Below are 24,108 nucleotides of genomic sequence, written 5' to 3' on the forward strand. Positions count from 1 at the left end.
AACGATCTGCCGACACACAAAGCTTACAAAGGATTTTTGACGTTTTTGAGTCCTAATAGATGTCTTTTATGGCTGACCAACTTTTCCAAACTTTTCCACGTGTCTCAAAGCCACTTTTTGCCACTTTACCACTTTTTACCACCTTTCTTGTTTGTCAAATATCTTTAGTTGTGAACATCGTAGAAAGTTGCAGATTAATCGAAGGTGTTCATATTATCAGGAAGAAAAACTTTTGTAGAGACAATTTTTGCCTCAGATAATCAATTAATTGGATAATTATCAATTAGCTAATTAGCAAAATTTAAAATTTTTTATTGGCTCAAAAGTGATCAAATTGCATTAAACGCGGAGAAAAATGCTTTTAAAAAACTTCGTGAATTTTTGTTTTCAAGAATACTAAAATCACTTACATTTGTACTTGTAGTTGGAGTTCAGTAAATCTCGGCAGATTTTAGGAATTACTAAATCGAAATAAATAAAAGGACTGAAACTGAAAAACGTTAACCACAGGATATTAGAGTTTCATAATGATTACAGTACATCCTTATCAATTTTTACCGAAACTCCACCAAAGGCACATTTGAGATCGAACCGATAGCCTGCTGTACTACGATAATCGCATAATATTATGTAATAAATAAAACCTCTCTGAGTCTGTACTACTATACCGTCAGTCGTGCTAATCTGAACCGGCCTACCTGGCCTGGATTACCATCTACCTCTTCTTTTCCTCAATAAGTAGACCGAGTTGTGCAAGAAATGTGATTTATCATAGCTCATAATAATTAAATCACCAACCAAATGCTATCGCATTTGGTGGGTGTGTAAATAATTCCAATCATTTTGAGCCAATAAAAAAATTTCAAATTTTTGCTAATTAGCTTAAACACGTCTACAGAACCTACACGCACTTCCATTTTAAATCATATTTTCTCGTACAAACGATAGTCAAAAGTAAAAAAATAAACTCTGTAATTCGCTTCCTAATATCACCCTGGCTAGTGAGTAAAATGTTTTCGACCTCGTACACCATAACATTTCCGTAGAAATACGTGATCAATAACAATATTCCTTCACCCGGTCATGTAATTGTGTTGTGATTAGATTCCTCGACCTCGTGGCTCGTACATTATAAGAGTAAGACCTCGTACTGATATATATTTCACTCTTACTGGCAGAAAGACCGGAGAGGTGATCTAGCAAAACTTTAAGAAAATTTTAAGACTGTCGCCCATAGTTTATTCTCAGAATTGTAAAAGTTTCGCCCACTGAAATATCATTAATAACGTATCATTTCGACATAATATGGAACAATGGTAAAAATAGCCAAAATTGAGCCTTACGGCCATATACCTACAAAATTATGCATAACTCAGTCATTTTCTATCCACATTTTTGATTTGAAGACATTTTTTTGTTCAGGACGGTCTCAGCTTCAACAAAAATGCATTTTTGGATTTTTTGGAAACTGTTTCAAAAAAATATGACAGACGTGACAAGTTGGGAGTAGTTAGGACCTCCCTTTTAAAATTTGTTCCTTAAAAGATATGATCCTAATAATTTTGATGAAACTCCCTTGCCTTCAAAAGAGATAGGTTACATTGGTTTTTTGAATATAAATGGCACAATATGGATCTGAATAAACTTGTTCGCTTAATTTTGTGACAGACACAACACCATCTTTGTTGAGATTTTTCATAAAAAGTATATGAGCAGCAGTCTAACTATTGTACCCATGCTTCAGTGTATGGAATTTCATAGACAAACATTGCTGCATATCCAAACTATGGGCATCTGAAAATTTAGATAATTTTATTCATTTTTGAGTCTTGCAATTTTGAATGAGAAAAATTGCAATTTAACGCAATATCAAACAAAAAACTTTGATTGACCAGTAAGGTTAAGAGTCTAAAAAACATATTTTCACCAAAATTAGGTGCCTGTTTAAACATTTTTCATTGTCACCAAGAGGTACCTTAACGTGGAATTGCTCTCCATTCTATCCTGTAGTATAATTTCGAATACAATTGTGACCATACTCGAGTGGAAAAATACGTCATTTCCCTGCTATACCATTCCCTAGTATTATAGTTATACCATTATCAACGTAAAAATTCTTCGATAATTCTAAAACTACACTATTTTGAGATGACAGAATCACCCCCGGCCCCTGTAGATGGTTGAATCGATCCCAGTTACGAATCCAATTTTGAATGGCTACAGAGACCAGCTACATCCTCTCCAAGAGTTCTAAAGACGATGAAAGGTGTCTAGAAGAGGATCACAAACCGTCAGGCAGAAGAGCAGATATTGATGTGATCATGATAGTCCTAACTTACGGTATTTACTTGTTCCATATCTGTAAAATGTACACGCCATCTTCGTCGCCAGCAGAGGAACGGTATCATGAAGTCCGTTACCCAGGCTTGATAACGACTTCTACGTCTGATGATCCTTTCACCCCCATCTACCTCGGAGTCATCGTACATTGGTTCGTTGGGTTCATGCAAGCTTGGAACATGCCCATGTTCTTCTATCTGTCCGGGCAGAACACTTACTCTGCTCTGTTCCGGAGATCGGAGACTCAGTTCAGGGGCGAGAGAGTACACCGGCTCCTGGTTCCAAGTCTGTTTCTTTGTGCGGTTACTGAGCTTCCTCTCACCCTTGCTTACTTTGCTCGTCGCGAGGTTCCTCTAGTCGAGGAATCATATTGGGAGTACGTGAAAGGCTTCTATATACATCCACACTTTCAACAGTCATGGTTTCTTTTGTACCTCTTCATCTACGCCCAAGTATCCACCTTCTGGTTCAGAACGTTTCATCCAGCTCACAACACTGATGAGACCACCACACTCTCATTTTGTGGCTCCAACTCCTGCTGCTGCACAGTGAAACCATTTAGCCGGCTCACTCAGTACTTCTGCTGTCTGAATTTCATCCTCAAGCCAGCTTTAACTCCTAGAGAATTCGCTTCTGCAGTAAAGTGGTATCTGGGTGGACCAATCAGGCTTGCTCTCATACCAGGGATAGTGATAGGAGTTGTGGAGTCAGGTCACCGTCTTTACGATGTTTACTTCCCAAACTATCCTATTTTATCTTACTTGGTCATCTACTTGATGGGTTACGCTACAGCAGCGGCGGAGAGAGAGATCAGACAACGCAGCAAGGTTTGGTCCTGGAGTTGCTTCTTGGTTGGAACAGTTCTTTGTTCAGTGTTTGGAGTCGGCATGGTTATTTACGGTAAAGAAATTGAGAAAAAACAGGTGTCCACAAATTTAATAAGCATGGTCATCCATGGCGCATACACTGATAAAACTCGTTTTATAATAAGTTTAATAGGTGGATTCACGAGAGGTTTAGGACAGTGGCTGTTTATCATCGGGTCTATAGCATTAGCGAGAGAAACGTTCACTACCCCTCAAGATTGGCACCAGAAATGCAGAGTTATGGCCATGCCTTTCTATCTGATTCATCAACAACTTTTAGTTGGGATCGCCTCAGGAGCTCTTTGGGTCCCTTACCTCCGATCGTTTCCGGTAATGCTTATCATGACCTCAGTCCTTATCATAACAATCACCTACTTTATCACCAAGTCCGGATCTCTACGCTACTTTTTTGGTCTGCCTACTCTTATAGGATCTTGGTTGCCAGGGAAACCCCTGAGAGGGTTCGTGCCAGTATTGGTGCTTACCGGGGTGGTGCTGCTACAAATGACTTTGGCACGGACTTTGTAAATATGGATGATTGGTTTTCATTTAGGACAGTATAACAAATCAGTATGTTTATGAAGCTTTGAAGTGTTGGGAAGTGTTATACGATTAGTGTTATGTGATTAGTGTTATGTGATTAGTGTTATGTGATTAGTGTTATGTGATTAGTGTTATCCGAGATTATTAGTGTTATGTGATTAGTGTTATGTGATTAGTGGTATGTGATTAGTGTTATGTGATTAAAGTGTTATGTGATTAGTGTAGTATTATTGTGTATCTTATTATTATTTTTTAATTTGCTTAAAAAGTCAGTCTTTCAATAAAATCAATTATATTGTGTGTATACTATTTCTTGGCGACGGTCGGGTCCACTCTACCAAATTTTGGGTTTCGGTAAAATAATATCATAGATTATTCCATCAATCTCGGCCTATAACTCTAATGCCCAATCTCGAGGTTAAAGTTTGATACACTCATATAGTTTGTAATTAATAACATAAATATTATATACTAATAGTATATAATATTTATGTTATTAATTACAAACTATATGAGTGTATCAAACTAGTATTACTAGTATTACTATGGTCTGTGAGGTAAATAAATCTATAATTCGCAGTGCGCCTCAATCATCGTAGCCATCTTGTCTCAATCAGTTCCCGTTAAGATAATGTTTACACTTGACTGAACATAATAAGTCAAGAGGAACAAACATTTTCCCGTGTTTGTAGTCAATGTATGTAATATTAGAGTCAGAACAACAGGGTGCCGGCGTATACGGGGTTAATACAGACCTCATGTAACGATAAAGATAGGTTACGTTAGCAGGTCACGTGATAACGTTAGCAGGTCACGTGATAACGTTAGCAGCTCACGTGATAACGTTAGCAGCTCACGTGATAAGGTTAGCAGGTCACGTGATTACGTTAGCAGGTCAAGTTATAACGTTAGCAGGTCGCGTGATAACGTTAGCAGGTCAAGTTATAACGTTAGCAGGTCACGTGATAACATTAGCAGGTCACGTGATTACGTTAGCAGGTCACGTGATTACGTTAGCAGGTCAAGTTATAACGTTAGCAGGTCACGTGATAACGTTAGTAGGTCACGTGATAACGTTAGTAGGTCACGTGATAACGTTAGTAGGTCACGTGATAACGTTAGCAGGTCACGTGATAACGTTAGCAGGTCACGTGATAACGTTAGCAGGTCACGTGATAACTCTGTGTTATATAATACTTTTCATGAACACGTAATACGGCAGGATAATTTCGTTATCGTATTACCTATCAATATTGTTTAGTATACGTTACATTATTACCAGTATTAATACTACTGAATAGTTGATCTGGGGGGTCCTTTCCGAACAGTATAAATACTTAAGTGCAAAAACTTAAGTTACATTTTGTACTTAAGCATTTTTTCGGAAAGGACCCCCTGGTGCTAACATCGTGTAACGAGACGGTCAAATGTGATATTATATATGCTAATTAATTATTATATTATATATGCTAATTAATAATTATATAGTATATGCTAAGTAATAATTATATAGTATATGCTAATTAATAATTATATAGTATATGCTAATTAATTATTATATTATATATGCTAATTAATAATTATATAGTATATGCTAAGTAATAATTATATAGTATATGCTAAGTAATAATTATATAGTATATGCTAATTAATAATTATATAGTATATGCTAATTAATTATTATATTATATATGCTAATTAATAATTATATAGTATATGCTAAGTAATAATTATATAGTATATGCTAATTAATTATTATATAGTATATGCTAATTAATTATTATATAGTATATGCTAATTAATTATTATATAGTATATGCTAATTATTAATTATATAGTATATGCTAAGTAATAATTCCCAAATCGCGGTAGAATTTAATATGTGATATACTGACATGTGTAGGAAAGTTAAACATTACAAATGTAGATTGTAGCCACCTTAGAAAAAATTACGAGGTAAGATCTATCCTACACAGGGTAAGAAGTATCCTACACAGGGTAAGAAGTATCTTACACGGGGTAAGAAGTATCCTACACAAGGTAAGAAGTATCCTACACAAGGTAAGAAGTATCCTACACAAGGTAAGAAGTATCCTACACAGGGTAAAATTATAAAGGGGTCTACAAAGGTCTGGGATGACACGGACCCTCTACTACCTACAGGCTGAGTATTTAGTCTTCTCTCTTCCTCAGTAGAATTACTTAACTCCGTCTCCTCTTTCTTCTTCTCTGAATTATCGTCATCACTATCGAGACCAAACTTGGCAGGTTCATTCTGAAAATTTTTTCTCCTCAAAATCGAGAGACCCAAAATCGTACTTTAGAGAAAGATTAGACAAAGTAATTTTTTGGGATTGAAACGAAAATATGGGAGCCCATATTAAAAAAAAAAAAAAAAAAAACAATTAAAACATTTTCGTGTGTTTGAAAACAAAACTGAGAGAAAACTTGAAGTCCCAAACCTGTTTACGTTTCCTCTTATCCTGCAGCTGCTGTTTCTTTTGTTTACTGCTGAATTGCTGTTTTCTAGGCATGCTATGTACAGTTAATTAGTGTTTTACTGCAGAACTAGTTTTGAGTGCCATGGGATTGGATATTTCAAATTTTAAAATTTTTTTTCCGAATATTCTGTCGTACAATACAAAAGTCTACCTTTAAAATACTTTAATTTCATTCAATTATTTGAAATTTGATAACAAGGAAAAAAGCTAAATCAGCACCCGAAAATTATTACAATTAACAATCAACAATGTTATAGCGGTAAGAATGGGAATTTCAAACTTTCAGTCAAAAAATCAAATCATGAACTTTTTACAGTTGCATTTTACAAGTCAAATAATTTGAAACTCAGTCAAAATCAAACGATGAACTTTTTACAGTTGCATTTTACAAGTCAAATAATTATCATGTCACATTTTACAAGTCAAATAATTTTCACGGGTCATTTTCGTGTTCATTCAATAAATAAGTTAAGTTTGAAAACAAAGATACAACATATAATCGGAATCCCGCATTGATATTCCCCTTAGTTGCGCTAAAAGATTTTACACAACGGCCAAATCCTACAAATCATATTAGTGACTAAACAACCAGATTAATATCATAATAATATTAATATACATAACTACGTGCTGTAAAACATTAAACATGTATTTATAAATGGGTATCTACTTTTACTTGATTGTTACTTTTTAACTCTGCTAGTTAATTAAGTTTGGTAACAGGGCCGGCCTGATTACTTTGGTATTGACGGAACTTGGTCTATGCAGTTTTAGTTTATATAATAACCATAAGATTAGTTATATTGTCCCTTTTAACGATTAAGTTACGTACCCAAAATTCTAATACGACTTCTAATATAACAAATTCATCAATCAATATCTCCAATTAACAGTTGTATTTAATAATTCCTTTGCAGATCAAATCAAATATCGCTTAATTGCTCGATCAATTGGTTTAAACCTCTGTTACAATTATGAAGTAATGTTAACAATAATAATACATTTAAATACAAATAATGTACACACTAAACGCAAATTGTAAAACAAAATTTAACGGGACAGTTCATTTCTCATTATATTAGTATAGGCTGGTAATTCATTTTTACTTAAGTCATTATTCACTAATCAGCTACTCATTATTCAGTAATCAACTTGAATGTTGGCACCAGTATTTGTAAAATGATTCTAATTTTTGTCAATGAAGACGAAATCTTCAACTCAGTTTATTTCACTGGAAAGTCTGTACCTTAGAACCTCATCTCATTAAGATCAACCCACTCAAAAGAGCGAAAGCTGAAAATCAATAAAATTATTCATAAACTATCAAATATTTTACAAAATGTAATGAATTATGCTACATTCGATTAAAAACGGTGAGTAGCTAAATTCCGTGTACAATCGCACCAGATTTCATAGGGAACGTTCATAAATTACTTAACTGTAAGCTAACTAATTGGTAAGAATATTTGTTTCTATGTGAAAAAAGTGATATGGCCAAAATCTGGTCAACGTTATATTATGTGAACGAACCCATATTGGAATGAAATTTCAAATTGCAGTCAAAAGTCCGATCCCGGACGAATACTGCAAAAATAAACAGACAGACATTTTTTATAGAACCAGCATTTTATGATCACTCAATCTTTTATCGTCCAAATTATCCAATTCCAGAGATTTTACAACCATTCTCATCAAAATTTTACAAGGTGATAGATAAATTTATCTTTATTTGCCGATTGGATATTATTGTAGTACATACGTGTTCGAGAAATCAACACAGTTTAACAGTAGTACGAAAGGATTGATGTCTTTAATAACAGGTCCAATGTCCACGACCAACTTTGTTGCAAACGGCGGGCCAGTCGATGGTAAAACATCCAGCTGAAGAGATGATGCTAAACAGTGAGATCATGACATCCAACTGAAGAGATGGTGTTTTATGAGCATGTCCTGGACATCCTGTTTGACTGGCTCCGTGTGTGAGCTGGGATTAACCTCGTAATCCAAACTCAGGTTGAAGGCGTACTTGGAGAGCAGTCTGAGCTCGCACTTTATCTGGAACCAAGCAGGGGACCGTATGAAGGACCAGGGAGCGTACCAGCGCTCGGTCACCTCCGTACACTGACAAAACGTGGCAAACCACATGTGCAGACACTGCTCGTTCAGGCCCGCACAGATCAGGGAGCGCAGCTTTACGTCCGCACTAATGTTCAGGGGGTCATGGCTGGCGTTTATCAGGTGCATGGCCCGGAACAGCATCTCGTTAGGCTGCAGCAACTTTTTTTCCTCATCCAGTCGAAATGTTTTACACAGAACCAATCTGCCCAGGATCTGAGTAAACTGCTCCTTTATCTCGTGGTCTATAGAGTCTTCGACAAAGTGCCAAGGATGGAGAGCAGTACCCAACACTGAGGGCCTCCTCAAACCGTGCTCGAATATCTTCCTCAGAGCTGTGCACAAGTTCCCCCTCACTAGCGTGGTGATCTCGTTGCTAACCCGATCATCCCCTTCTATAGCGTATAACTTGCTCCTCTCGTCCAACAGGAGCACGAACTTGGCGGGAAAGAAGCCGCGCACACCCCCTACCTCGCCGAACCAGCAGTGCTCGTCCTTCTGGTTCAGGACCGTTATGATGTCGTTCTTACAGAAACCCAACTCGTCGTCGTCATGCCTCTCGAAATCCATGAGAGCACGAGCTCTGAGGGGCCTGTTCCGGCTAAACTCCTTGAAGTTCTCAATGTCTCGCTGATGAGACTCGAATGAGTAATCAGGACTGACATCCAGCCGGGTGTCCCCACCAAAGTGCTTGACAATAGCTGCAATGTTCTTCCGGAGATCTTCAAGCATTTCTGTTTGAGCGATGTTCTTGGCTTTGTCACTCACGCTTCCACCATACCCAAACCATTGCCTGGGAACAAAGGGAAGCTAGAATCGAGCAGTGATGATAATCTAGAAGTTATATCAGGTTTTTTGTGTTATTCATTGGATTCTAATTTTGAGATCAAAAAGGTTTACTCACGAGAACCAAGACGCCTTAGCCTCGCCTAGTCTGCGAGCTTGTTCGCTGGGTCGCGGGTTATAAGGGGTACCAAGGGCGTTCACTGCTGAGCTTAGCTTAGCAGCTGCCTCCGTTCTGAGGGAGTGGGTAATATTTGCCAGACCGTTACAAATTATTCAAGCTGATCAAAGTAACATGTTTAAAAAGGTAGATTTATATCAGGGTTATATTGCCTATTGGTGTATTATGGAGTTAACTAACAGTTAACATGCATACTCACACGGTAAGAATGGAATTAATTATTCAAATGATACTTTTCAGGGATCACAATAAAAGTAATCTTTCCTAAAATGTTCCTATTTTTACCTCATTTCCTGGAGCACATTGTCAGTTAAAGTCTCAGTTATCTCATAGGAATGTACTATCAACTGTTCTACGTCTTCAATGTGTGAGGGGGCGTTTGATAACTGAGAAAATGTATTAAAACTGGTACAAAATTACACAAATTATTAACAGAATAACATAAGAAATATAGATGTGGATTCTCGTGGGGGAGGTGAGGTACATTTGTTTACTTTACCATGTGCATCACCTCTTGATCCTGCTGAGCAGAGCCTCCATGTAAAAGTAAACAAATGTACCTCCCCTCCTCACGAGAATCCACATCTATTAAATAATTAATTAAATAATTATAATTATGCTTTTGAGGTGCTATTATGCGACAAAGAAAAGAAAATCTCCTTCTTAAACACAAATAATATTGAATATGATATACAAGTAACAACGTGCAGGGTAGTCTGCAATGCAGCCCTTACACATTGCTAAACTGGCACAACAACTGTAACAAACCATTGTGTGCTGTATTTACAATCTTCCACCAACTATTAACACGAAATGTACAATTAATAATATTCTAGTATCACAAATATCTGCGAGTACAAAGATTCAATAGGCGCAGCTTGTTGACGGTCTGCATAATACATACAAATATTTTAGCTTATACTTATAACCCACCTCGGTAAAAATTCCTTCGCTAGATTCCTGGGACAGGACTAAGTCTTTGTTGATGGACAAGACACCCAGTGCTATGCGAAAGAGAAGGATCGATCCTTCATACAAAAAACAATCCCAGACACTGAAAATCAAAGAGAATCATTTCACGAACATGTCAGGATACATGAATGTCACGTTTTTTATCGATAAAGTTACGGAATCAAAAGAATTAGTGCTATGCTGCTTTAAATCATACAGTTGTACATACACATTCCAGCTCTATAAAAGTGCACCCAATTTTAATCTATTTTCCAACTCCCTCTCTGTTTGCCCATATCACCCCAAACCACACTCCCCCTTATGTGGTAAGCGTAAATTGTGGATAGACCCTTCCAATGAAAGTGCTATTTCACCACGTGACATCACCCTCGCACCACGTGACGTCACTCTCACTAGGTCACATGACGTCACTCCCACTAGGTCACATGACGTCACTCTCAAACCACGTGAATTCACCCTCACACCACGTGATGTCACTCTCAAACCACGTGACGTCACTCTCAAACCACGTGACGTCACGCTCACACCACGTGACACCTACCGTAGGGTTATCCTGGGCGCTAAGACAGCGCTGTAGAGAGTTAGAAACCAGTTGAGGGTAATGAGGTTTATTTCCACGTTGTGAGCCTCAAAGTGATCGTGGAGGTCAGGGAGGTACTGTTTAACTAGCTCTACCAGCACTGCCTGATCCACCTGGACAAGTGGACAATGTTCAATTGTTTATTTATTATCTGGCTTAAATTTTAATTTCATATTAATTTCTTATTTTCGCGGGAGATGGATCATGAATTCTGACTTCCAAACCCTAAAAGCAAATCCTAGGAGGAAATACCTGGATTCCGAAGAGGTTAGTGTTGTAATAATGTGAAGGAAGATGGTCCTCAATGATGCAGCTGAGAAGCCAGAACACTTCACCCTCTTCCAGAATTAGAAGGAGGGTCGACACAACCATACCCATTCCTTGACAGTACCTGTATAAAATAAGTATTGGCTGATTACACAGAGTGGCTAAAATTAGTTAGTCATTACGACTTTGAATATTTTATAAAACCTCGGAACTTTTAGAAATAAAAGATATAAAAGGTAATGGTAAAAATTAATTAAAAAACGTATCGCAGGGTTTGGCCCAAACGATTGGTCTGGAAAATAAATAACTCAAGTGAACGAACCCAATATCAGGAAATAACCACGAGATAGCCCTCAGCACGTTCCTGAGTCTGTTGACCCCGCTGGCGTTTATTGTTTGGAAGAAAACGTTGTTCGTACTGGTTCTGACAAGATCTCGTTCAATCATACGAGTTGTAACTGTGTCTTCATCCCAGCAGTTGTGAAGAATATCCTGGGCGAATATTATCTTGGTGAATTAATTAATAAAAAGATAAATAAAGTTAATTACTTATTAGTAGTTTTGGGAATTGCGGTGGAAATGTGGCATTCCTACCGGGGAGCAGAGGTTTCATTTAGGTCAACTGGCACAACAAATGTTTCAATGTAAGCAATAATTATTTTAATTAGCATAGAATTAGCAACTACTATTACACAGCCCCACCCCAGTTACCTTGTAGGACAGGTTTGATTTGATAGACTTGGACATTGAGCCGGATATTCGGGCCCACAGCTTACATCTCATAATGTGTGGAATTCCTTGTTTTATCAAACAGTGAACCTGGAATGTAATTATCATTAACTATCAAGACTGCAGTAATTGCTGATTATGTAGCTTGGCATACCACACAAGTAAAGACACAACAGAGGCACGATCTGCTCGCTTCCGTTCTATTTTGGCTTGATGATCGTGGTATTCCAATCTATAAAATTAGGTGAAAAAACGTGCGTGGAAAGTTGATGTATGCCTTCAAAGAAATTGTGCGCGTTACGTTAAATCATGGGTGGGTATAGCACTATCGCACAGTTACTGGCACACACGTCACACTCATTGGTTTATGAAGAAATAATAGTGATCCAGGAGATATCTCCCCAGAAAGCGTTGCAAAAGTTTTTAAAATGGCTAAAGGTATGAATCATTTTTGTATCGAGGCCTAGAAACATAACAAACACATTGCTTCACTAGTCAATTGCTGCAATTACTGCACTGTGACAATTAGTTAATAACGGCTTGTTAATTAATTTCTGGAAAGATAAGCTTTCACCTAGAAACCTATAGGGCCTCGAGAACATTTAATGCGTCTAAGATCCTTTTTACCTTAAGATTTTATTGTTGCTACAAAAATGGCACACTTTTGGTGAAACCACGTGATTGAAAGTTTTTAGAATAATCATTTCTTGAAACAGTACAAACCTTGTCAGATTTAGGGATGAGAGGACTGATCTTATCCCAGGTGAGTTCATCAACAGATTTGTTCTGAGTGAACTCTAAGTGAGCGGTCCAGTGGAGGTGCGCAGCTGGGTTGTCCACCAACACTTGGTGTGATTGTCTGCTGTTAGCCTGTGGGAATGTTAAGTGAAATGAAAAATCATTAAAATCAGCCGAATTTCGTTTTTTGATTATTTTTTGGAGCCTTGCCAAGTTGTCTCTATATTATGGGTTACAAAGAGCGGAAATTTGACATTCTTGGAGAGGATTGAGCCATTTGTCTTACTGTTACTTTGAAACTTGTTACAATCAATTCTACCAGTCAATTTAACTCACATGATATGAAGTTTCTTTAGGAAGTGCAACAAAACCAAACTCGTCCACCTCATTACCCTTGCTCAGTATCCGCGGATCAGAGGGACGTAGTGATGACGTCACAGCAGAGAATGGTGCTTTATATCTGAAAATAATACACAGAATAGACTCATACACACTACACAGGATAGGCAGTGCAGCTGGCACTTAATGTTTTTATTTAGAGCATTCCTGAAAAACTGAAAGTTTTTAATTTGTCTGGCCCCCAAGAGGGGTCAGATCACGTCACCAATTAGTGACGTATAATTAGTGATGTGATCCATGTCGATTGAATATAATTGAACTAGAAATGGGCTAGACGGTGCTTCAAGCTTGCATGTTAATTACTTGATGACGTATATGGTGGTCATATTACTCCTTACCCAAAGTCTGGCAGCCGTCATAACTAACTTATTCCCAATAAAGTTTTGTTCGAGGACTTGTGTTGGAGAAATTTTGTAAACCTTTCATGGTTAGGATAATCATCTCATCCTCTAGGCAAACTTTGTCACATAACGATATCCTAATCAGGTGTTAAGATATCGGTTAAATACGGCCGGCACGGAAATGTTCACATTGTCACGCTATAAACATGTAACGCAGTAAATATGGACCCCTTGCTTCTGTGTTTGACCAACTTTTTAAGTGTCCAGTCGACATGATAGGATGGGTACCCGCCACCCGGTACATACTACATATGACAATAACATACATATTCGACGACCTTTTTCGTTAAATGGCGCACAGATGACCTACGATACAGCTAATTTTATTTCTTCCTAGCACTAAATTATACTGACAAGACAAACCTGGTGCCCATAGCTGTTGCATGATGTGTAGTTTGCAGCCCCTGGGAGGATGAAGTTAGAGGCTTTCTCTCTGACTCTTCATCGTCTTCATACAGGGACACTGTACTCTGTTTCTGAAGATAAAAGAGTGTCAACAATTTTATCGTATATACTACGGACAATAGACACGTACATATGTTAGTCCAACTCGCTCAATTTTAATTTTGAATGGAAATTTGCCAACATTTTAACTCAACTGCGGCACAGCATGTCTATTGTCTATCTAAATGTTGATATTTTAAATCAACTGTTCCAATGTTCCATTTGACAGTCATTGTACAGAGAGAAGATCACCAAATGATATGACTATTATACATTGTGTAGTTGAGCATAGAAGTGAGCACTATTAAGAAAAAAAAAGCTAACACAGTCTGAAATGATGTTACTGTCTACTTCAATTTCGTCAAAAGTGTCATCACAGTGCAGAGCACTATCCTCAAAACTATAATACTGGGAATTGTCATGGTCGTCAGGGTGACAGACGACATTTCGACAGGAGGTGTCTTGTATGGTCAGTTCGTCATGGTGACGGTTGTCATGGTGACAGTTGTCGTGTATGATCAGTTCGTCTGTTGTTAATTTGTACTCTTCCAATACTGGTTGCAGCTGTAACATGATCATTATAAGTCATTAGCAGAGTTATAATCGTTATGTAATTATGGATAATCTCCTCTCGTTAATTCACACATAGGATTATGTTACAGGAACAGACTTGCAGTCAACAGAATTAAGAAAAGGGCTTTGGTTAGATGATATTGTGAAAGCATATGTAATTCTAAAGGAGTCACATATCATTACCCAATTTCACCTCTTCTGGGTGCTGTGTCCCTTGTAGTTCAATAACAATTGACACAATAAAATCCTGTTAAAAATTGTATTTCTCGATAGTAGAATTTACACCTTAGAACATATATTTTCCAGAAACTTGCCCAGATTCTTCCTCCCTACATCACAGTGACTACACCCTCTTTGGGATTTGTTTGAAATTACACCCCAAAACTTGTAAAATTGCAAATTTTGGCAAATCCACTCCGATATCTTGGCATTCTAGACATTTTGAAATTTTCTTCATGGTGATCGAGAGTGTGCCATTAGAACTGATGAGCTTCCAAGGTCTATTGCTGATTTATGATATTATTAGTACAGTAAAACCCTGATTAACTGCGCACCCCGATTTACCGCGGCTATTTCTTTTCCCCCAATAGGGCTTAAATGCACAAAGTAAACAAAAAACCCCGATTTACCGTAAACCTCGATTTACCACGGATGTTTTCCTTCCCCAAACTCCGCAGTAAATCGGGGTTTTACTGTACTTATGTAGTCCTATGGTTTATTTAAATCAGAAAACTCACTGATATTGGCTGAAACTGAAAAGCAGTCGTTGAGTACATGGGTGATGTACCTTTTTGTATGTGAGACATCGACATGCCTGCAAACAATGAAATATTATGTTTAAATAGAATACATCACAGGATATCAGGCATAATTAAAAATATAAAAAACGCTACAAATCTATCACATTTATTGAGGTATAACAAAATGACATGATAAACAGAAATCAAACTAGTGAAAATAGGTAGAGACGAGAAGAAGTGTTGAGTTTGTCAACTCATGTCTAAGCACAATTATGTACTGTTCACATACTCCACACTTCACATCATTAAATCAATGATACTGTTGAAGTATATCTGAAGGAACAATTAAGACGGCAGTAAAGGAATACTTACACGGAATCCATCTCAGCAGATACAGAAACATGGCACTAAGTGAGAAGGGGAAGATCCCTCTCACAATCCTACTCACCAAATATAAGTACAGGAATCTTGGATTCGCAAGAAATCATCAAGGTGGATAACCTGGTTGTTCACAGGACATAGCCCCCTGGCCTTCTTCCAATACAAGGCAAACAATTTCACATCTCCTCATTGTGAACACTGTCCAGAAGAAGAAGAAACCTCAGAACACTTCATGTGTCACTGTATAGTATACATGACCATTAGGTTGAGAATTTTTGGTAGTATATTTCTGACCTGGGAAGACATATTCACAGCTAGAATAAAAAGCTAGAATAAAAAGGTTATAAAATATATCGAAGCAACCAATCGTCTATTAAGGGAGGATCTTTTTGACGATCCTATTAACCACTAACACACCTAGGATTACTTGCAGAATGTTAGGAACTGACCGTCCCTGGAAGTTCCTGTCTCCACGTCATTAACCCCGCCGGTGCGGGGTGGCACCAGGGGCGGTGGTAACAGAACTTCTAGACTCTTGGAGTCTGTTGTCGATATCTATATTTAATATAGTTATGGCATATAATTTGGAAGTCTCTTCAGCAGCAGGAGTTGGAGAATGGGGACGTGTTGTGAAAGCCATCAAAAGGAAGGCTTAGTCGACGCGGACCAATCAGAAGAAGAGTACATATTCTGTTCACTGAAGAGCTGGTATTTACTATTTACGAATGGAGGAACGAAAAAGGAACTGTCATCGTTTCTGTTCAATTGTTTGCTAGATTTGATTTTGAAAAGTAGATGTTTACAAGTAGATTCCTTGAAATAGGAAGCGATGCATGCAACTAGCTGATGTCCAGAGTGAGCAACTGGTTAGCAAAAGGGAACAGATAGATATTCTTCAATCTGATATTCAAACACTACATTCCTGAAGAAAGAACTGAAATCTTACAGTGAGGCTGTTAAGAAGTCTACTGTTGAATCAATCAACTCGAAGAAGATTAAAACAGCTGTGAAAGACATTGCAAAAGATATGAGTAGAAACCTCATGATATTTAGAATTAGAATTAGAATTAGAATCAAATTTACACAGCAATACAATAAGAATAAAAATAATTTAAGAAGCTTCAATCTGCTGTGCAGGACATTCAAGTCAGTCGAAAACTGTTAGCAGAACACCCTTCTAGGGACATAAGGATATAGTATGTATGTAAACATAATGAGTAATAAAATAATGAGTGATAAAATAAGATATGATTTAACAGTGAACTGTGGGCATGAAGGTAACAATTAAGATTACTTAGATGCCCACTTTGGGATTACGTTAGTAATGTTATTTACAGTTATATACAGAGAAGTATAGAACAATAATAGATTGGCAATGATAAAAAATGGGAACGAATAAAGGAGATGTTTAAAGTTCTATACTTCTGGAAATACCTAGGTCATATATAACGCAGGGGGCCTTTCCACCCGACAAAAACTCCAGACCCATAAAATTTGTTTCAGTTGTCACATAGCTAGAGTGTAGAAATAGTCGAAACTATTGTTTATTTCATAGGATGAGACTCCTTGAATTACATCTGACATAAATTTAGATTTCATACATTGTGAGAATTTTACACTACATTCTATAGTCCTTATGTTCTCTGGAATTGTATTCCAACATTTTGCACCTAAATATGTAAAGGTTTTGTGTGTTCTGGATTTGTGAATATAAAGGTTGCACCTCTCAGCATCACGTGATCCTCCGGATACATAAGAAAATTTATCTGTGAATGATGATGGTGCAGCCTCATTAAGAATTTTATACATATACGTTGACAGATGGAGTTGTCTTCTTAAGTGTAAGGGTAACCACTTCATATTTCGATATACATTTACTGATGGTTCCTGCCAATGAACATCCAGAGCAATTTTTGCTACTTTCTTGTATAATATATCAAGAGAATTAAGTTTGGTTTTGGCAGCCCTGCACCATATTATATCCAGGTAGTCAAATTGGGGGAGCATAAGAGCATTTACAAACATTTTTCTATATTTCAGTGGAAGAAGATTTTTCGACCTGTATAATGCCCCTATTCTTTTAGCAATTTTTGATTTCACATAATCAATATGGTCATGAAAGTTCAATAAATTGTCTATCATGAGACCTAAATATTTTTGAGATTTAGTTTCTTCTATAAATAGGCATTCTTTTTCCAAATCCAGAGGGATTGACAACGTGTCCAGATTAGGTGATCTATCAAATACAATGAATGAAGATTTTGCAGCATTTAGTCTCAGCTTGTTGATTCTAAGCCATTCATACACAATTTTCATATCCTTAATTACATTCTCATATATGCCTCGGGAAATGTTATCAAAATATAGTGCACTGTCATCTGCAAATAAGTAAACAGTAGATTGTGTGCAATTTCTACTGAGATCATTTATGAATAAACTAAATAGAATTGGTCCTAATATGCTACCCTGTGGCACACCTGTTTTAACAGGGAGTGATGTGCTTACATTACCACGTATTTTGGTGTGTTGCTTTCTGTCCCCCAGGTAGCTTTTGAACCACTTTATGACAAAGCCATCAACTCCATAATACTTAAGTTTTTTTAATAAAATATTATGGCTTACTGTGTCAAAGGCCTTTTTGATATCTAAGAATACAATTGCAGGTTTCTTCTGTGATTCCTTAGACGTAAATATTTTATCAAATAGATTAAGCATTAGAAAAGTGGTGGAATGATCTTTTCTAAAACCATACTGATGGTTGGTAAGCAGTTTATTTGTTTCAACATACTCTGTAAGCTGTTGGTTAACAAAATATTCTATGCATTTTCCAAGTAGGGGGAGTATGGATATTGGCCGGTAGTTATTTGGATCATTAGGGTCACCAGTTTTAAGAATTGGAGTGACTGATGCAATTTTACATGCCAACGGCATTGTTCCACTTTTCATACTAAGGTTTATAATATGAGCTACTGGATCGATGATTTGGGGAATAATATACTTATATATTTTAATGGGCATGATATCGTTAATCGATTTATCTGATGGTATACTGAGTATATATTCTTTTACTTGTTCAACAGTCACCTCTTCGAATACAGAGAGTTTACACTCTGTTGGAGGCGGCATATATTCTAGGAAGTCGTCTGAATCCTTTTCCTTAATCGATTCTTGTATTATTGTACCAACTGTGGCAAAATGCAGGTTAACTCCGTTAACATTTAAGTTGCTTGGGGAAGAGCTACTTATTTTTCCAGGTAAGTTTGAAGCATGTTTGATAGTTTTCCAAATGCCTTTTAAATCGTTTTTTGCACTTTTCACAGTAAGGTCCTGAACAATATTTGTACGTCTGTTTTCTTTGGATAATTTTGTCACATAGTTTCTTTGGGGACGATAGTTATCCCACGAAGTAGAGCATTTCTTATGTAGTTCACTTTTTCTGCATTTACATATTCCATTAATACAATTACACTTGAATTTGTTTAATTGTCCTAAACACTTTTTATACTTTCTGAAAAGCATCTTCTTCTTCCGTATTTCTGCCAACAGTTCTTTAGAGGGATTACAGAGAAAGTTACTATTACATTTTATCTGTTTAGGTGGACAGTAATTATCATACGATTCCTGGATGTGATGATTAAGTCCATCTAGGGCATGGTCTACATTAGTACAGCTTAGGATATTACTGTAGTTGCTGCAGGATCCCAGAAAATAGCTTAAGGCTTTCAGATTGTTTAAGGAGTGGTCTCTGATAAGAACCTTCTGGAATTTACTAGCTTTACTTACTTTAAAGTCGAGAACACATTTGAGAGCTTGGTGATCTCCTATTCTATCATCAAGTACTTTACACTCTATGAAATTAGAGTAACAGTTAGTCATGACAACATCTATTGTGCTCTGCGTTATCCTACCATCTAAGTTTGCAACTCTAGTAATTCCTGTAACAGTCTGTATCATTCCAAAGAGCTTCATTGTTATATCTAACTTTTTATAATCTAGATCAGATAAAGAGTTTTGGTTAACATTAACATCGCCAATCCATATTACTTTCTTACCTTGAAGTTTCATCATACATTCAGTCATATAATCAAGGAAAGTATCTAGGTGACAAAAGTTTTGTGATCTGTAGAAGCAGCAAATGTAAAGATTGGCATCCTTGAGTTGTATCCATATAGCTTCGATTTTAGAAATATCAGAGTAAGTTATATCTAAATTGAGTAATTTGTGGTTTACATTTTGGTTGATCAATATACCACACCCTCCTCTTCCTCTATCGTTAAGTCTATCACACCTTATAAAATCAAAGTTTAAGGGGAAGTTAAGTGTACTAGTGTCTATATCAGATTTAAGGTTTGTCTCATTAATTCCAATTATGTCAAGCTTTTCGCGAAATATTAGCTCCTGTAGTTCAAGAGTTTTTGCCAGATTAGTCAGGCCACCCTGTATATTACATAGACCAAGAGAGAGATTATCGTTTATTGAGGTACGAATGTGGTAATAATAAAGTTAAAAGGAGGACAAATCTATACGTTTCTTCTTCAAGCAATTTAAATAAAATTCATGACATTTAGTTTTATGTCATGCTGATTTATTTGTGACTTAATAATTTAAAATGTGATTCTTTGATAAAAGTATCAAATACTCATTTAACTACAGAACTTTCTACAATCTGAATGGAGAGACTAAGTTTGCTCATTGTGGGATAAATATTTTAAATGTTTCGCCAACCTGGCGATTCCCTTGATATTAAGGTGAACATTATCTATTCCCTTTTTGAAAAATACCTGTTTCCTTACTCCAGTAACTCGGCTGGTAAATAGTCTATTATTACGTTCTAAATCTATATAATTTAACCCATGGCTAGAGCAGGTGTTAGAAATAAACCTATTTAATTCGTTGATAACTTCATTTTTGTTATAACTGTTCCTAGGTAAAATATTTATAACTGAAATTCTTGCTCCAATAAACATTCCCCAAAGTATACTAAGTATTTGATCAATTCCTTCTGTTGCATTTTTCATAGAAATATAATTGTTACAGACAGAATCTACGTAGTTTGTACCTGTTAGTATGAAAACACGCTTTACATCCTTTTTGTCCAGTTTTTTGAACTCCTCATCATGTAACAGCCTATTTAACATTTGAGCAGAGTTCGCTCCAGGGTAGAAGAACACCTTAGCTTTCTGCTTCCTCGAACTTAGTAGAGTTCCGTTGAGGTCCCTGAACATACTGCTGCTGATGTAGATGGTATCAATTGGCAGGTCACTTGGGATCTGTTCAGGTGAAGGAGGCGCTGCAGTTGACTTGGCTGAACTCTTAACTCTGGAATGGTGGACTTCAAATTCACTTTCGTTGTAGGGTACATATCCACTAGCTGTAGAAGGTGATTTTCTTGGTTGACTGCAGACAACTGGTTTGATAAGTCTAAAAGTTAAACTGATCCTTTTGTCTGTGCATAGTGGATCGGGACATAGTTCATGGTTGAATTGATGTTGGGACTTTTTGGACATAAGACATACATCTCCATGTTCTAAAATTAGGGAAGTCACCACTTAGCTTGTCCTGTTTTGATTTCAGTCAACTGCATCATCCTGGAAGCACCAAGGGACACTGTTACAATGTACGAATTTTCTTCAATAAATTCTTCATTGTCACTATGAGCAGGCATATGTTCCTCTCCAGATTCATAGAGATTGACCAGAACACTGTTGTAGTTGTATTCTGGGAATAGCTCATCTAGAAAGGAACATATACTTGCCATGTAAGATCCCTGGGGGATCTTCTTTGGGTCATGCATTCCTCCACTGTACACGTAAGGATGTTTCCCAAAGTAGACTGATTTCCTGTTATGGAAGTGGTGGCTGAACTTTAATTCCTCAAATAAGATTTCAACAGAAAATTTGCTGAATGGTGCCTGTTCAATAAGTTCAACAGGTGTGATGGCGATATCAGGGATTTCATAGTCTGTAGTAAGGTCTGAACTTGACACAGGTGTTAAATCTAATCCTGCATAATATTCACCACTTCTTGGAATAACTGAGCCAGTGTCTGTAATCTCGCTGGTTGAAATGTCTATGTTGTTAGAAATAATTGATAGAGGTGCTTCTACATAGCCATCATCATCAATCAACAAAAATGATTCTGGTACCTCACATTCATTGTCATACTGAATGTTATTGTTGCTGGAGTCCGTTTGCACTGATACATCGAAACACTTGTATTGAGCAATTGATTGGTTTCCACTTAGAGGCGAAATAGTTTCATTAATCTCTGCTATTGTTTGTGAGGTTTGAACAATCTCCTCTAAAATGAACACTTTACGCTCCAGAAACTTCACGCGAGTTTCAAGATCTGAACAGTGTGTACATTTTGTATCACATTCCATCAATAATTTGCCGAAAAATGTTTCCAATGAATCGTTCATGATTTTGAGTTGGTTGAGTTGGTTGTAGATAAATAGATTGATTGAAGTCGATTGAAGTTGATTGAAGTTGATTGAATAGATTTGATACCTCCAATTACATTACATTTTTGTCATGTTGGTCATTTTGGTCATACCTCAATAAATGTAATAGATTTGTAGTGTTGTAATTAGTTTAAATTTGGATTCAGTTAAACAAAAATTTCAGTTAAACAAAAATTTCAATTTTATGCCATTTATTACAGAATAAACAAGTTTAAAATAAATCAATTTGATATTTAAAGGAATCCTAATTCAATGTGTAGTATGGTTGTCACTCTTTGGATAGATTAGACATAGGTTGACGGGGCAAAGGAGTGTGCGTGCTGTTTGCTATTGCTCACACCAAACGGCAACCTAGTAAAAGTTTTGTATGGACGTCTCAACAATGGAAATAGTCATACAATTAAGAAATTTACCAAATTCTTAATAATAATAATAATAATAAACTGGAACTGGCTCACTCAACAAGACTTGAAGAAGGAGACAGAAGGATTGTTGATAGCAGCCCAAGACCAAGCACTTATATTAGGACTAACTATGTGAAGAATAAGATTGACAAAACACCTGGCTCTTCTCCACTCTGCAGACTCTGCAGAAATCATTATGAGACAATAGATCACATACTGAATGGGTGCCCAAAACTTGCACAGACAGAATATAAGTGTGACCGGCATGACAAAGTAGCTGCCGCGTTGCACTGGAGTCTGTGCAAGGAATACGGCTTCCCACGCAGTAAAAAGTGGTACGAACACCGAGCAGAGAAGGTGTTGGAGAACGAAAAAGTCAAGCTATTGTGGGACTTTCACATCCAGTCAGACCACGTTATCGAGCACTGCAGACCGGATCTCCTCCTAGTAGACAAGGTAACCAACGCAGCAACCATCATCGACGTTGCAGTCCCAGGAGATACCCGGATCTTGGATAGAGAGCAAGACAGGATACTAGCTTATCAAGACCTAAAAAGAGAGATTAAGAAGAACTGGAATTTACGAAAGGTTACAATTGTCCCAGTGGTGGTAGGCGCTTTAGGAACTGTCGCCATGAACTTTCGTAAGCACCTAGATGCAGTCCACTGCAATCTGAGCATCTCTAATCTTCAGAAGACAGCTCTGCTTGGACCAGCCAGAATTCTCAGGATGGTCTTGGACATCTAATTGAGTGTTTAATACACCGTAGCTCTTCTTTCAGTTTTAGTTTATTCTGTACTGTAATAGCCCAAGGCTGCTCTAAAGAAGAAGATATTACTTAGTAGTGACTCTGCAGAAGATAACTGCCCCGTCGTAGATTCTGATGACCTTAGCACTGGTGATTGTGAGGATGAAGATGTGGTAGTGCCGATTGAAGTGGGGTCTTATTTAACTTTTTAATTTACCAGTTCAATCATCTCTTAGAAAGTGCTTTTATTGATTTAGACAAGCTATCTTGACCAAACAGATCTACCCTTATCAAAATGGGGGAAAACGGACCATTTTTACAATTACTAAAGAATTACTTTATTTAGGCAATTACTATGAAAAAAAGGTCATAGAATGTGAGAACTAGGCATATATTTGCAATTATGGCTCGTAAAAGCAATCTACACGACAAAAAATTGTGAATTTTTTTTGGGGTAAAACGGACCAAGGGCGTGGTTTTCTTGGTTAGAAAAGTTGAAGAACAGAAATTTGTATTGAATATTGTTTAGGACTTAGCCCCAAGTGCCTTAAATGTATTAACAAATCTAGATTAACAAAGAATGTGGAGTTATGTGTTGGTCCGTTTTACCCCATGCATGGGGTAAATCGGACCAGCTGACTAATTTTTTTGGAATGGGTGGTACACCTACTAAACGTTACACTCAAATTTTACTGTATACCTACCAATTTAGACAAAGGTCCAACTGGTAAATGGCATGTAACATTCTTCAACCAAGTCCTTCTGTTGAGGCAGGAAGTTTCAAAAACTAAAATATTGGTCCGTTTTACCCCCTCCTACCCTATATACTTTTTGCCTGGTCCTCTTTTATCTCCTCCCTTGCTCCGCAAGCCCTGTCTCTTGTTTATTCAACTTTTAACTCATATCAATGTACATATCGGAAAGTTATATTGTATTTATT

General features: G+C 37.0%; 5 protein-coding genes across 7 annotated transcripts in view; 2 read left to right on the top strand and 3 right to left on the bottom strand.

Moving 5' to 3' along the window:
- Positions 1-22,135, bottom strand: part of LOC134812865 (NHL repeat-containing protein 2-like) — a 72,619-nt gene extending 50,484 nt beyond the window's left edge. Inside the window, exon 1 of one of the 2 annotated variants that reach the window (XM_063820450.1) lies at positions 22,109-22,135. The gene's annotated coding sequence lies outside the window, so the exon portion shown is untranslated. The remainder of the gene's footprint in view (positions 1-22,108) is intronic. The other variant, XM_063820451.1, reaches the window with a different exon arrangement.
- LOC134812866 (uncharacterized) overlaps positions 1-24,108 on the top strand; it is a 912,489-nt gene that overhangs the window by 274,202 nt on the left and 614,179 nt on the right. The gene's annotated exons all lie outside the window — the stretch shown is intronic.
- The window catches only part of LOC134812869 (guanine nucleotide-binding protein-like 1), a 56,089-nt gene that overhangs the window by 24,640 nt on the left and 7,341 nt on the right, over positions 1-24,108 (bottom strand). The window contains exons 2-3 of one of the 2 annotated variants that reach the window (XM_063820456.1): positions 6,212-6,284; positions 5,907-6,024 (exon numbers count right to left, since the gene is read on the bottom strand). In XM_063820456.1, coding sequence (XP_063676526.1) covers positions 5,907-6,024; positions 6,212-6,283 — 190 coding nt within the window. In that variant the 5' untranslated portion in view covers position 6,284. Of the gene's footprint in view, positions 1-5,906; positions 6,025-6,211; positions 6,285-24,108 lie in introns of those variants that run through there. The other variant, XM_063820457.1, reaches the window with a different exon arrangement.
- LOC134812639 (small G protein signaling modulator 3-like) lies at positions 6,463-15,247 on the bottom strand. Its single transcript, XM_063820127.1, has 12 exons — positions 15,170-15,247; positions 13,779-13,891; positions 12,952-13,075; positions 12,601-12,747; positions 11,860-11,967; positions 11,471-11,640; positions 11,134-11,272; positions 10,843-10,994; positions 10,263-10,383; positions 9,615-9,715; positions 9,270-9,383; positions 6,463-9,158 (listed from the first exon to the last, which is right to left on the bottom strand). Exons 1-12 carry the CDS (start codon positions 15,242-15,244, stop codon positions 8,159-8,161), a joined length of 2,364 nt encoding a protein of 787 aa, XP_063676197.1. The 5' UTR covers positions 15,245-15,247; the 3' UTR covers positions 6,463-8,158.
- LOC134812874 (inner nuclear membrane protein Man1-like) overlaps positions 15,329-24,108 on the top strand; it is a 100,471-nt gene continuing 91,691 nt past the window's right edge. The window contains exon 1 of the mRNA XM_063820473.1: positions 15,329-15,346. The gene's annotated coding sequence lies outside the window, so the exon portion shown is untranslated. The remainder of the gene's footprint in view (positions 15,347-24,108) is intronic.

Source organism: Bolinopsis microptera, chromosome 3 (assembly GCF_026151205.1).
Source record: "Bolinopsis microptera isolate Bmic1 chromosome 3, MBARI_Bmic_1.0, whole genome shotgun sequence".
Classification (NCBI taxonomy): Eukaryota; Metazoa; Ctenophora; class Tentaculata; order Lobata; family Bolinopsidae; genus Bolinopsis; species Bolinopsis microptera.

What these genes read in the sequence shown, in the direction of transcription:
- LOC134812639 (XM_063820127.1), bottom strand. Translation starts at nt 15,244, where the DNA reads ATGTCGATGTCTCACATACAAAAAGGTACATCACCCATGTACTCAACG. An exon ending in TCATCCCTAAATCTGACAAG is followed by an intron (nt 11,968 to 12,600) that starts GTTTGTACTGTT and finishes ATTACATTCCAG; the next exon opens with GTTCACTGTTTGATAAAACA. An exon ending in GCGAAGGAATTTTTACCGAG is followed by an intron (nt 9,716 to 10,262) that starts GTGGGTTATAAG and finishes ACATTTTCTCAG; the next exon opens with TTATCAAACGCCCCCTCACA.